Here is a 14390-nt window from a genome sequence, read left to right on the forward strand (position 1 = left end):
AGAGCTGACAAAACTTCATAAAATAACAGGTTTTGTGGGTCCAGGGGAAGGCAATACATGAAATAGTGGGTCTCAGAGTGGTCTGTGAAAAAGCATCGTTTCCATTATAAAACTAAGATGTTACTTGTCTTTTTCCTTTTTCATTGTGTAGATAGTAGTTAAGCTGTAGCACTCGGCACGGCAGAGGCTCCAATCATAGCAGCAGTTTTAATTTTTACAGTCATGCAGTCACCTAAAATAACTATGCAAATTTTATTTTCATTTTACTTAAGAATGTTTTTGAAAAAGCAGCAAAAAATATTAATTTTATTAAGTCTAGACTTCCAGATAACTTCTGTGATACACTAATGTGCAATGTTCATCGTGAAGAGATCACTTCTGATTGTTGAAGTTAAAAGCCAAATAACTATTAAAAAAAAAAAAAAAAGGACTGCCATTGTAGTGAAAGTTTGGCTGACAGACAAACTATTGTCATTCAGACTTTGGTATTTATCAAACATTTCCTCGAAAATTAACTAAACCTGTCTTCCAGGAAAACAAGTGAGTTTTTATTGAACATGAGAAAATTTAAGTTTTCAAGTGAAAATTAAATTTTGGTAAACATGTATCTTCATTTTTTGAGCTTGAGAAATTTTCAAAACATCAAGCCTTTTCTGGGGTGATATTAATAATTGTTTTCGATATTGTAGAATGAAATATGTCAAAATTTGAAAGACCTGCATAATTGAATGAGGGCTGTTTTCCGAATGACTTGTCCAAGATGGTGTAAAACCATGATGGATAATAAAGAACACATTGAAAGTGGAAAATAGAGGCTCAGATTTTTTTTTTTTTTTGAGACAGAGCATCAAGCTGTCACCCTGGGCAGAGTGACATGAAATAGTTAGAAATAACTATGATTAATCCTGTGCTGCAAAAAAAAAAAAAAATTAAGAAATCATGAAGGAAGATAATCTCTATTTTAACTTATGATTTCTGCATCCACCTTTCAGATATGACACTTAGATTGGTGCCTATGGCTCAGTGAGTGGGGTGCTGGCCCCATATACCGAGGGTGGCATCACAGCTCACAGCAACTTCCAACTCCTGGGCTTAAGCGATTTTCTTGCCTCAGCCTCCCAAGTAGCTGGGACTACAGGCGCCCACCACAACACCCAGCTTTTTTTTTTGTAGTTGTCATTGTTGTTTGGCAGGGGCTTGGGCTGGATTCAAACCCGCTAGCTCTGTGGCTGGCACCTTAGCCACTTGAGCTACAGGCTCTGAGCCTAGACCTCCAGATTTTAAGTAACAGCCTAGAAAAAGTAGATAACACGGTATCAGGCTATTGCAATGACCTTTAATAGAACATTTGCCATGTTCAGAGATAGAAACAAAGACTATCCACATGTTGGTCAAAAATACTTTTATTCCTACTTTTTACAACTCTATGTCTGTATAAGGCCTTATTTTCTTCATATATTTAATTTAAAAAATATTACAAAAGTTTAAATTCAGAAGCAGATAAGAATTTAAGCTGTCTTCTGTGAAGCTAAACATTTCATTGAAAGTTGCAAAAGTGAAAAAACATTCTTCATATTATAATATTTGGGAATTGTTTTTATTTTAAAGTTCTATTTGTGGGCATATAATTAGTGTATCATTATTTTAAAACACACAAATAAATTTAAAAAGAACTAATAAGTTCTAATATCTCTTATTAGGTAATCTTGTTAGGTAATCATTAACAGTTAAGGGGTCCTCAAACTCCATATGAGGCGGTGTGGTTGTATTTGTTCCCGTTTTGTTTTTTTACTTCAAAATAAGATATGTGCAGTGTGCATAGGAATTTGTTCATATTTTTTTTAAAACTATAGTCCGGCCCTCCAACGGTCTGAGGGACAGTGAAATGGCCCCCTGTTTAAAAAGTTTGAGGACCTCTGAATCTGCATGGATAGAGTTAGGTGAGAATAAGATTTGGAAATCCTCTCTTTTTTTCTTTTTACTTATTCTTTTTTTTTTTTTTTTCCACTTTGTTGCCCTGGGTAGAGTACTGTGGTGTCATAACTCACAGTAACCTCAAACTCTTGGGCTCAAGAGTTCTTCTTGCCTCAGCCTCCCAAGTAGCTGGGACTACAGTGCCTGCCAAAATGCCCAGCTAGTTTACTTATTCTTTTTTTTTTTTTTAGAGACAGAGTGTCACTTTGTCACCTTTGGTAGAGTGCTGTGGTGTCACAGCTCACAGCAACCTCCAGCTCCTGGGCTTAGGTGATTCTCCTGCCTCAGCCTCCCAAGTAGCTGGGACTACAGACACCCACCACAACACCAGGCTATTTTTTGTTGCGGTTTGGCTGGGACCGAGTTCAAACCCTCCACCCTCACTGAGCCATAGGTGCCAATCTAAGCATCATGTCTGCAAGGTGGTTGCAGAAATAATAAATTAAAATAGAGATCATCTTCCTCCATGCTTTCTTAATTTTTTTTTTTTTTTGCAGCATAGGGTTGATCATAGTTATTGCTAATCTTGTTGCCCAAACTACCTTATGAAGTCCTACAGAACTGCTTTGATTTGTCTATAGTTAGCACCATGAATAGCTTAGAGATTGAACTTTAAAATAAAAACTTAATAGCATCTGTGAGCAATGTCTTCATTCGGATAAGTATTTATTTTAATGCTTTTATTAAACATTAATCAGTATTTTATGGTTTTATAGCCATGTGAAAATTAATATTTCAGAAATTTATATTGACTATTTTGTGAAGCATTTATTTACTGATATTTATTATTGGAAACCTCTAGGATTTCAGTTTTGATAAATGTTGATTATCTTGTATCACATGGCAGGTTTTAGACTAATTAAAACCGTTATTTTTATTCTATAACATTTTAGAAATTATTTTAAAATTGTCCTCATCTAAGTAAATACAAAGTTTCCAGTTGGATCATCAATGCGTAGAGTATTGACAATGAAAACTGAGAACAGGAAATTCAAATATATTAGATCTTGACCCAAGTTTTTGTAATTCAAAATATTTTTTAAAGTGCTCCTCAGTAGCGCTTTTTCGTTCCTGGCACCTCTGTAATTTCCCCCTAGAGTACATGGCATCACACTGTTCATTAACAATCCTTGCTTTGAATCTGATTAAACAGATATCACTGGTTCATTACCATTGATACTGAACACTGGGAACACTGCACATCATGGCTGCAACCACACTTGGGGAGCCATTGCTGAAAGGGAAGTCACCAACAAAAATAATAAAAATGCAAAAAACATGGCCCTAAGTAGACCATGAAAAGGACACTTGTCTGCCCACTAAAGTTAGTCACCGTGTTCGACCTCAGGTGGAAACATGCATATCCAGAGTCTCAAATATTTCACTTTTCTGTATGTGTACATGTAAACAAATTCAAGAATTTTAGTTTAAAAGAGTACCTGACGCATTGGGCGATTCCTTTGACAAGGGACTTTTAGCAGCTCTCTTTAGTCTCCACTCCACCCGGTGGGTCCACTTGCCCATGTCTATACACATTACAACGCATCCTGGCCTGTGATTTTGTTGTTTTGTATCTTTATTGAGGACCACTGTCTAATTTACATAGTGTAACGTTAAATACAGATATAAATGCTTGCTAAATTCTTACCACATCCAATGTTGAAGATAATGAAATATTTTCCCTAGGATATATCTAAATCCACAAATATGTAAGTACATGTCTACACATATGCAAAATATATGTATATAAATATGTGAGCGTGTGTGAGAAGATACACGATTCCGTCAGAAAAGGTAAAATTTAGTGTTAATTTAGTTCAAGGGTTTATCAAACCAATATACATTTGAAAAGTCCGAGTGAAAGATCCACATTTGGAGAGGGGAAAGTGAAGTGTAGCCAGGAGAGGAGGAGTTTATCATCGGTTATCGTAAGGTCGTAGACATGACTTTGCAGAACGGGCACACATGAGCTATTCATTATGTTAGCTAATCCTGCCTGCTTTCTGCTAACAATGTTGATTCAGAAATAAGAAATGTTTTAAATTAGAAGGAAAAATAAGATCCAATGTATTTAGAAGTGCATTTGAAAATGCTCATGCAGCACCGTTAGTGCAGTGGTGGACTTACAGAGTAGGTGAAATAAGCATTTGTCCTTTTCTATTGACTATAGGGGAAAAATAAAAGATGCACATGTTGGCGGTGCGCCTGTGGCTCAAAGGAGTAGGGCGCCGGCCCTATATACCGGAGGGGTGGGTTCAAACCCGGCCATGGCCAAAAACTGCAAAACAAACAAAAAAACAAAAAAGACGCACATGTTGTAGCAGAAAACCTGTACCAATAATAAGTCAAGATCTAAAATACATGAGGTTGTCAAATAGTTCTAATTGCAAAATGAATAAAGATTTGTTAATCTGGGTTCATAAATCTTGTATGGACCTTGGTGGAGAAGCAGTGTATGCGTGTGTGAACACTATGTACATTTTTCTGGAGAACAGGTCCACTGCTTACATTGAATGACTCCAAAATATTAGTCATTCTGTTGATAGGTGTCATTTGCCTCATGCCTAAAGTTCTATCAGGAACTTGCCTGATAAGTGGGAGTTAGGAGAGGGATGAGATATTAAATCCAATCAGTACTCGAGAGATATTTGATGAGAATCCTTTTAATATACAACTGTTATTATTTTCAGGAAATACAGTTTTAATAAAAGCAGAGTCCATAGAACTCTTCTACATAATTTTTAGAGCATTTCAAAATGCAGGAATATAACCTGTGACCAAGATTAAGGGCATATTAAGAAGAAGATATTTTGTTTTGTTCTTAATTGTTTCTGTACTAGGGATGAGTACAGACATCCAGTTGAAAGGGGTTCAAGACACTAGTAACTGACCATTTGTTCCAGTTCCCTGGTACAGATCATATGCACTGTACCCTAACTTACAAATGCTCTTTCTTTCAAGGTAACTGAGCTGCACAATATCAAAAATATAACCAGACTGCCTCGAGAGACGAAGAAGCATGCCGTGGCGATTATCTTCCATGACGAAACGTCTAAGACATTTGCCTGCGAGTCAGGTAAGCAGTTGTAAGCCGTCTACTGCTTGAGGATATTGAGCTACTTCTGAGACAGTGGCCCAGATGGGTGAAGCTACACTGCTGAATAGGATGGCTTATTGCAACACCCTGTAGCATGCTAGAGTGAGAAACTCAACATACTGGTCTCTGCAGAGGCTTTGGGTGCTGGTTGCCATCTGTGTGTGCCTGGATGTTGCTCCCAGGTGGTCTGAGGACTCTTGAGGTTTTTATTCAGCTTTGACAATGAAGTAAACAATATCTGGACGATGTTGTTAGAGTGTGCATGTGACTAGATTCTGGTTCTTTTTTAGCGTAACTGTCGGCATTTGGTAGGGTGGTAATTATGCTGGTGGACAAAAGCACGACAGAACACAGCCTAGGTCTCCAGACACTTCAAAACAGATCTTTTGAGTAATTTATTTCTTTCACGGATTGTCCGTGTTAGAGGTAAATATATTTCAGAGTGAATTTCATTCTCCCACTGCTTGAAGCACTCTAACATTACTGAAATACAAGGCAATTTATAGTTGGAACTTGCAACATGATCCATATTGGAATCCCTGTGTATAGTATATTCATTGACTTACCACTTTTTAAAGATTTTCCTCAATTAAATGCCACATTTGTTTTATAATAAATGTTCTGAATGAAAGTTCTAAGGGCATGAAAGATGCAAATTTGTATTGATAGGTGAGTCTTTAGGAGAAGCTTTGTTGCATATTTTTAAATAGGAAAATAATGCTTCTGGTTTTAAATAAAGTGTATGAATGTAATTAATAGCAGATCGTATTATGCTAAAACTGATAATGTCACTTCCCTAACTAAAACTGTTCTCACCTCCTCACCTACACATACCTTGGTTTACTAAACTGAATTGGAGCTTATCAAAGCATTCCTCTTTCCTTTACGGGTTTTATTCATCTGTTTGACATATTTTTCTTCACTTCCCACATCACCTCATTTTGTCATTTAATACTGACCTTTTGGAATCTGTTAATTGGTTATATGAATCCCCATTCTATAATAGAACCTGTTCCAACCTTGCTGTATTAATATATTATTATCCAAAATTATTTCTGCCTTCCTCTTCGCCCTCATAAAACTGTCTATCCATTTTATTTTTCTATGAACTAGTGTCTCCTATTAAAACCAGTAACAACCAGAAAATTGATTTTCAAAAAGAGATAAAAGGTAAACTTGGTTATTTAAATTTTTAATTTTTCCATGTTGTTTTCGTTTTTGAAACTGTTCTGAGCAGTGTTTTGTATGTATAGGAAACACCAGCATCCATTCTTTTCCAAAAGAATGGCATTTAATAATTTTTATGTAAAAATGTATGTTGTATTTGGAAAGACATGGACCTAACATTCATTAATAACTTACTTTCAATATAATGCTGCTTTCAATCTGATCATAATCTTGAATCCCACCTTTTAGTAAAAACATTGTTTAATGTAATTTTCTATATTTACACAGACGTGTAATATATTTACACAGACGTGTAATGATGTTTTCTGCTTTACATCATTATAATCTACTCCCCACTTAATTTCCTATTGGTTTTAAAATACACAAGGCTTGAGAATATTATAAAGCTTATGAGACCGCACCCTTTCAAATTTCTGTATTCTAGGAAGTTGAGAAAAATATATACACCCTCATTTTGTCTAAACATCTTTGCTGCTCCATGACAACCGTCTAGCTCATTTATCCTGGCATCGTGTACCCATCCTCACCCTCACCTGAAAGCAAGCAAGGTTCTTGTTTACATTCTGACGCTCAGAGACATTTCAGTTGAGATACATCATTCAGATACTACTTACGAGTTCTATGTTCATAGCCTTCCAAGGCCTTAGTTTAAAAATCCTAATCGCTGTAACATATTGAAATAGACAACAGTCTTGAAAAAATTAAACTCTTACACCGTCCTCTCATTGTGTGGTTTCAGAATGATGACATGATACGTGTTATCTCCTAACAGTGGAAGTGACAATACTACAGTCACTGCCCCCGTGCCATGGCTTGATAGGAAATTTTAGATGCTTGCCTGGTATTATGACCAGTAATGAAGAACCAGATTTAAAGTTGTAATGTAAAGGCTCCATTTTTCAATATGGGCAATGCAACAGAAGGCTGAGTCGGCCACATGTTCTTTTAGTAAGCTGGGTACCCCTTTAGGACCATTCTGTAATATTGCTGTATTGCTAACTTTGAAGTAATTATGTAGGCCGTGCTTGCTTTTCTCTGAAATGCTGCTAGTGAATTCATCACACATTTGTATGGGAAAGGCAAGAGCTCAGAGATGGCTTACTTCTCAACACTGATTTCATATTAGAAAGACTTAATCACTGTGTCCCTTAACTTACAATTTTGCTCACCTTCCCCACACAGAGTAATCTGTACACATTTCTTGCCAGTGTATGAATTATGAAAAAACTACTTTATGATCTACTTTGATTATAACTTTATAACCATCACAGCTGTTGCTACCAGGTTAATTTCTCCCCAGAGTTCTAGACAACCTAAAACAGATACATCTGTGCAGAACATTATTCAGTTCTGTTGAGTCAAAAAGCTGGAATTAACATGGATGTATTTGTGATACATAAGTTTAAGTGAACTATTTTGTATGTTCAATATCATACTGATTTATACTTGAAAAAACAGAGAAATGGAATCATAATGGTATTTTAACTATATTTCAAAATATAAGCATCATTGGGCGGCGCCTGTGGCTCAAGGAGTAGGGCGCCAGTCCCACATGCCGGAGGTGGTGGGTTCAAACCCAGCCCCGGCCAAAAAAAAAAGACAAAATATAAGCATCACATCAGGGTAAATAATACCATTTGTGTCAAAACTAACAAGTAGCCATCTCGCTAAATTACAGGGAGACCTCTGCATTATTTTTAAGATCATCAGAATTTGCATAATTCTGACTTTGAATCTTTCCAGGATAAATTAGAAGTGGGAAAAAAATGCCTATTAGAAATGTTAATTGAGGAACTAGGATTGGTATAACCACAAAAGACAAGGTTCTTTTCAGTTTTTAAAAATGTATTGAACATGAAGAATTCCTTTGCTAACAAAGACTATTTCTTTGGGCGGTGCCTGTGGCTCAAAGAGTAGGGCGCTGGCCCCATATGCCAGAGATGGCAGGTTCAAACCCAGCCCCAGCCAGAAACTGAAAAAAAAAAAAAAAAAAAAAAAGGGAGAGAGAGACTGTTTCTTCTCATGTTTGAATTTCACAGTAAGCAGTAGTAACCTACAAGTCTACAATTTAAAGGGTTTTTATTTTAGTGTTTTATGGTTCACATAAGATTTTAAAGAGGCGGGGGAGACAAGATGGCGGACTGAAGCCAGCTTTCAACAAAGGCTCCCGTCCAGAAGGAGAGTTAAGGGACAGGAATTTAGTAAGTATCCTGGTGGACTTGAGCCTCACCAAGAGAGAAGGCTGAAGAACGCACATCAACACCACTGAGGCAAGTTGTGATCACAAGGACGCAAACAAAAGGTACAAAATCCACCACCAAGCGGACGGGAGTCCCCCTCCCCCATGAGACCGGCTCAAGAGCCCCACAATTGAACAAGCGGGCAGAAATTAAAGGCCCTCCCACTACACTCCATGGGAGAGACCTTCTAAAAACTGGACCTACCTCCCCTACTGGGGTGCCGTGGCCTTCTCCTGCCGGACATAAGGCTGAATAAAACTTTGGGAATCCTTTGCCGGTAACCCTGAATCCCCGGCGCTCCCCTCCCGCCCACTGAGGTCTGGAGGCCTGTCCCCCAGGACTTCGGATCCGTGGGTGATTTCTCAAGGGGAGTGGACAGTCCCCGAGTTGCGACTGGTCAGCATTGACTCTGAGGCGCGCAAGCGAGGAGAGGGCACCGGGCTGAGGGGGAGTCACGCCTCGCGGCACTTCCCTGCGGTGCAGTGCACCAACCCTCCCCAGGCATACGGGGCCCAAGACTGAATCAGACTCTGGCCTCCCTGCTGAGAGCTGAGAACCCCTACTCTCACTCGGGGTCTGAAGGCCTATCCCCCAGGAGTTCGGCTCCTTGGGTGATTTCTCGAGGGGAGTGCACAGTGCCTGAGCTGCGTCAGGTCAGCGCTGACTCTGGGACACGTGAACGAGGAGAGGGCACTCTGCTGAGGGGAAATCAAGCCTTGGCGGCACTTCCCTGCGGTGCAGGGCAGGAGCCCTCCCCGGACCGTAGTATTGCGTAAAACTGAATGAAACTCTAGCTTCCCCCCCCCACTCCCAATCGGGGTCTGGGGGCCCATCCCCCAAGAGTTCTGATTCTTGGGGGATCTCTTAAGGGGTGTGGACCCAACACAAACTGCGGCCACTCAGTGCTGACTCTGGGGCGCGGGACAGAGGAGAAAAGGGTCGCCTGAGTGCCCACACCAGAGCAGCAGTTCCCTGGAGGTAGATCAACAGCCGTTTTTTCTTTAACGGCAGAACGCTCACTTCTGGATATTCTGAGGCCACACCCCCTGTCTCCCTGGGCAACCAGAGGAGGCCACCGGCGACTCGGCTCACAAACCCGGGAAGCTTCCAGGGCGGGCCGACCCAGAGAGGTGTTCAGACGCAATTCTCCAACAGCAAAGACGTTTGAACTCAAAACAGCCCGTCTTCTGTAGGTGACGACAGGAACAGAGACAGAACCTCACAAAGTTGTCTGTTCTGTTCTGTTCTGTTAGCAGCATCCATCAGGGACGGGGCTAAGCCTGAGTGAACACCTCCTTCCCATCACCTGCATCAAACACTCAAAGATGTCAGGCCCCATCTCCTCCTGCTAGATAGCGGCAGTCTGCGGGGGCCTGGCAGACTTCCTCGCGATTCAGGCAGGTGCAAACCCCTGGAGTGTCTGTTCACTGCAGGCAACTGGGTTAGCCATCTGCAGAGATACCAGTGACTGGGTCCGACGGAGGGGCAAAGTGGGGAAGGAGACGTCAACCTTCCCAGACTGCTCTGTTTGCTGGGTGGCTCCTCCTGACTCCACGCTGCACTGGGGTGAGCTGTGTCAGAGGAGTCACCAGGCCCCTGTGATCCAGTTCCCAGAGACCTCTTGAACCCTTCCACCCGAGACAAGTGCCAATTGAGACAGTTGATTCGGACCTTTTGAACTGGGCTAATAGACTGAGGACTTTTCAGGCGGTGCCCTGGGTGTGCGATTGTAGGAAGGTTTGATTCTCCTTTTCCAACTGGGGCCAGAGGTGGGCAGGCGGGGTGACTTAATTGCTGATTTTTCCACACAGCTGAGACTTCAAGCCAGAGTAGAAGTTGCAATAGGATCAAACAGAAACCAGCTGAAAACAAGACAGAACCACTTTGCTCCACCACACCAGACAGGGCCCCAGTTTCTCAGGCCACAACACTGTACGGGCCCTCGATAAAACCCCAGGGGAAAAACCAAAGGGAGTAAACCATGGGGCGGAATCAGCGGAAAAACTCTGGTAACATGAATAACCAGAATAGATCAACCCCCCCAAGAAAAGATACGGCAGATGTGATTGAAGATCCCATTCATAAACAACTGGCTGAGATGTCAGAAGTCGAATTCAGAATTTGGTTTGCAGACAAGATAATAAAATGGAATTAGGAATTCGAGGAGAAATTCAAAAATTATCTCAAGAATTTAACGAATTTAAAGACAAAACCACCAAAGACTTAGACACACTGAAAGAAGAACTTACAGCCCTCAAAGATATGAAAAATACAGTAGAATCCCTCAGTAACAGAATGGAGCAAGCAGAAGAAAGGATTTCTGACATTGAAGATAAAGTCTTCGAACGCTCCCAATCTCTCAAAGAGGAAGAGAAATGGAGAGCAAAAACGGATCACTCACTCAGAGAACTCTCAGATAATTCAAAAAAAAACAACATAAGGGTTATAGGAATTTCGGAGAACGGTGAAGTGGCTGCCAAGGGCACAGAGGACCTTCTACATGAAATTATGAAAGAAAATTTTCCAGACATGCCTAGAGAATCTGAAATTCAGATAGCAGACAGCTTCAGGACCCCAGCACGATTCAACCCCAATAAGCCATCTCCCAGACATATCATAATTAGCTTCACTAAAGTTAACATGAAAGAGAAGATTCTCAAAGCAGCCCGGCGAAAGAAAACTATAACGTACAAAGGTAAGAATATTAGAATAACTGCAGATCTCTCTGCTGAAACTTTTCAAGCAAGAAGAGGCTGGTCATCAACTTTTAATCTCCTAAAACAAAAAAAGTTTCAACCCAGGATCTTGTATCCAGCTAAACTGAGTTTCATCTATGATGGAGAAATTAAATACTTCAATGACATTCATATGTTGAAAAAATTTGCCATAAGTAAACCAGCTCTTCAGGATGTTCTCAGACCTATCCTCCACAATGACCAACCCAATCCTATACCACAAAAGTAAACTCACTCAGAAACTTCGGATCAAACTCCAACTTCCACACTGGCGAAAGGATTAAAAATGTCCACTGGACCTTTGAAAAACTCGATACCCAAAATTCCACCAGACTTATCAATACTCTCCATCAATGTGAATGGCTTAAACTGTCCTCTAAAGAGGCATAGGTTAGCTGACTGGATACAAAAACTCAAGCCAGATATTTGTTGCATACAAGAGTCACATCTCAACTTAAAAGACAAATACAGACTCAGGGTGAAAGGATGGTCATCCATATTTCAGGCAAATGGTAATCAGAAAAAAGCAGGTGTTGCAATTTTATTTGCAGATACAGTAGGCTTTAAACCATCAAAAGTAAGGAAGGACAAGAATGGTCACTTCATATTTGTTAAGGGTAATATTCAATATGATGAGATCTCAATTATTAATATCTATGCACCCAACCAGAATGCACCTCAATTTATAAGAGAAACTCTAACAGACATGAGTAACTTGATTTCCTCCAGCTCCATAATCGTTGGAGATTTCAACACTCCCTTGGCAGTGTTGGATCGATCCTCCAGAAAGAAGCTGAGCAAAGAAATCTTAGATTTAAACCTAACCATCCAATATTTAGATTTAGCAGACATCTACAGAACATTTCATCCCAACAAAACTGAATACACATACTTCTCATCAGCCCACGGAACTTACTCCAAAATTGACCACATTTTAGGTCACAAGTCTAACCTCAGTAAATTTAAAGGAATAGAAATTATTCCATGCATCTTCTCGGACCATCATGGAATAAAACTTGAATTGAGTAACAACAGGAATCTGCATACTCATACAAAAACCTGGAAGTTAAATAACCTTATGCTGAATGATAGCTGGGTCACAGATGAGATTAAAAAAGAAATCACCAATTTTTTGGAACAAAACGACAATGAAGACACAAACTATCAGAACCTCTGGGACACTGCAAAGGCAGTTCTTAGAGGGAAATTTATGGGACTGCAAGCCTTCCTCAAGAGAACGGAAAGAGAGGAAGTTAACAACTTAATGGGACATCTCACGCAACTGGAAAAGGAAGAACATTCCAACCCCAAACCCAGTAGAAGAAAAGAAATAACCAAAATTAGAGCAGAATTAAATGAAATTGAAAACAAAAGAATAATACAACAGATCAATAAATCAAAAAGCTGGTTTTTTGAAAAGGTCAATAAAATAGATAAACCTCTGGCCAACGTAATCAGGAAAAAAAGAGTAAAATCTCTAATATCATCAATCAGAAACAACAAAGACGAAATAACCACAGACTCATCAGAAATCCAAAAAATCCTTAATGAATATTACAAGAAACTTTATTCTCAGAAATATGAAAATCTGAAGGAAATAGACCGATACTTGGAAGCACGCCACCTTCCAAGACTTAACCAGAATCAAGTGGAAATGTTGAACAGACCCATATCAAGTTCAGAAATAGCATCAACTATACAAAACCTCCCTAAAAAGAAAAGCCCGGGACCAGATGGTTTCACGTCAGAATTCTACCAAACCTTTAAAGAGGAATTAGTACCTATATTACTCAACCTGTTCCAAAATGTAGAAAAAGAAGGAAGACTACCCAACACGTTCTATGAAGCAAACATCACCCTGATCCCCAAACCAGGAAAAGACCCAACAAGAAAAGAAAATTATAGACCAATATCACTAATGAATATAGATGCAAAAATATTCAACAAGATCCTAACAAACAGAATCCAGCAACACATCAAACAAATTATACATCATGACCAAGTTGGTTTTATCCCAGGGTCTCAAGGCTGGTTCAATATACGTAAATCTATAAATGTAATTCAGCACATAAACAAATTAAAAAACAAAGACCATATGATTCTCTCAATTGATGCAGAAAAAGCTTTTGATAATATCCAGCATCCCTTCATGATCAGAACACTCAAGAAAATTGGTCTAGAAGGGACTTTTCTTAAACTGATAGAGGCTATCTACAGCAAACCCACAGCCAATATCATATTGAAGGGAGTTAAATTGGAGTCATTTCCACTCAGATCAGGAACCAGACAAGGCTGCCCATTGTCTCCATTGCTTTTCAACATTGTAATGGAAGTTTTAGCCACCGCAATTAGGGAAGAAAAGGCGATCAAGAGTATCCATATAGGGTCAGAAGAGATCAAACTCTCGCTCTTCGCAGATGATATGATTGTGTATCTGGAAAACACTAGGGACTCTACTACAAAACTCCTAGAAGTGATCAAGGAATACAGCAGCGTCTCAGGTTACAAAATCAACATTCATAAATCGGTAGCCTTTATATACACCAACAACAGTCAAATTGAAAAAGCAGTTAAGGACTCTATCCCATTCACAGTAGTGCCAAAGAAGATGAAATATTTGGGAATTTACCTAACAAAAGACGTGAAAGATCTCTATAAAGAGAACTATGAAACTCTAAGAAAAGAAATAGCTGAAAATGTTAACAAATGGAAAAACATACCATGCTCATGGCTAGGAAGAATCAACATTATCAAAATGTCCATACTACCCAAAGCAATATATAATTTCAACGCACTCCCTATTAAAGCTCCACTGTCATATTTTAAAGATCTTGAAAAAACATTACTTCGTTTTATATGGAATCAGAAAAAACCTCGAATAGCCAAGACATTACTCAGAAATAAAAACAAAACAGGAGGAATCACACTACCAGACCTCAGACTTTACTACAAATCGATAGTGATCAAAACAGCATGGTATTGGCACAAAAACAGAGAAGTAGATATCTGGAACAGAATAGAGAACCAAGAGATGAATCCAGCTACTTACCGCTATTTGATTTTTGACAAGCCAATTAAAAACATTCAGTGGGGAAAAGATTCCCTATTTAACAAATGGTGCTGGGTGAACTGGCTGGCAACCTGCAGAAGACTGAA

General features: G+C 39.4%; 1 protein-coding gene across 1 annotated transcript in view; it reads left to right on the plus strand.

Annotated features, from left to right (window-relative positions):
- DOK6 (docking protein 6) overlaps positions 1-14390 on the plus strand; it is a 395919-nt gene that overhangs the window by 169059 nt on the left and 212470 nt on the right. The window contains exon 3 of the mRNA XM_053571931.1: positions 4936-5050. Within this exon, the coding sequence (XP_053427906.1) occupies positions 4936-5050 (115 nt within the window). The remainder of the gene's footprint in view (positions 1-4935; positions 5051-14390) is intronic.

The sequence above is a fragment of the Nycticebus coucang genome, chromosome 19 (genome assembly GCF_027406575.1).
Source record: "Nycticebus coucang isolate mNycCou1 chromosome 19, mNycCou1.pri, whole genome shotgun sequence".
Taxonomy (NCBI): domain Eukaryota; kingdom Metazoa; phylum Chordata; class Mammalia; order Primates; family Lorisidae; genus Nycticebus; species Nycticebus coucang.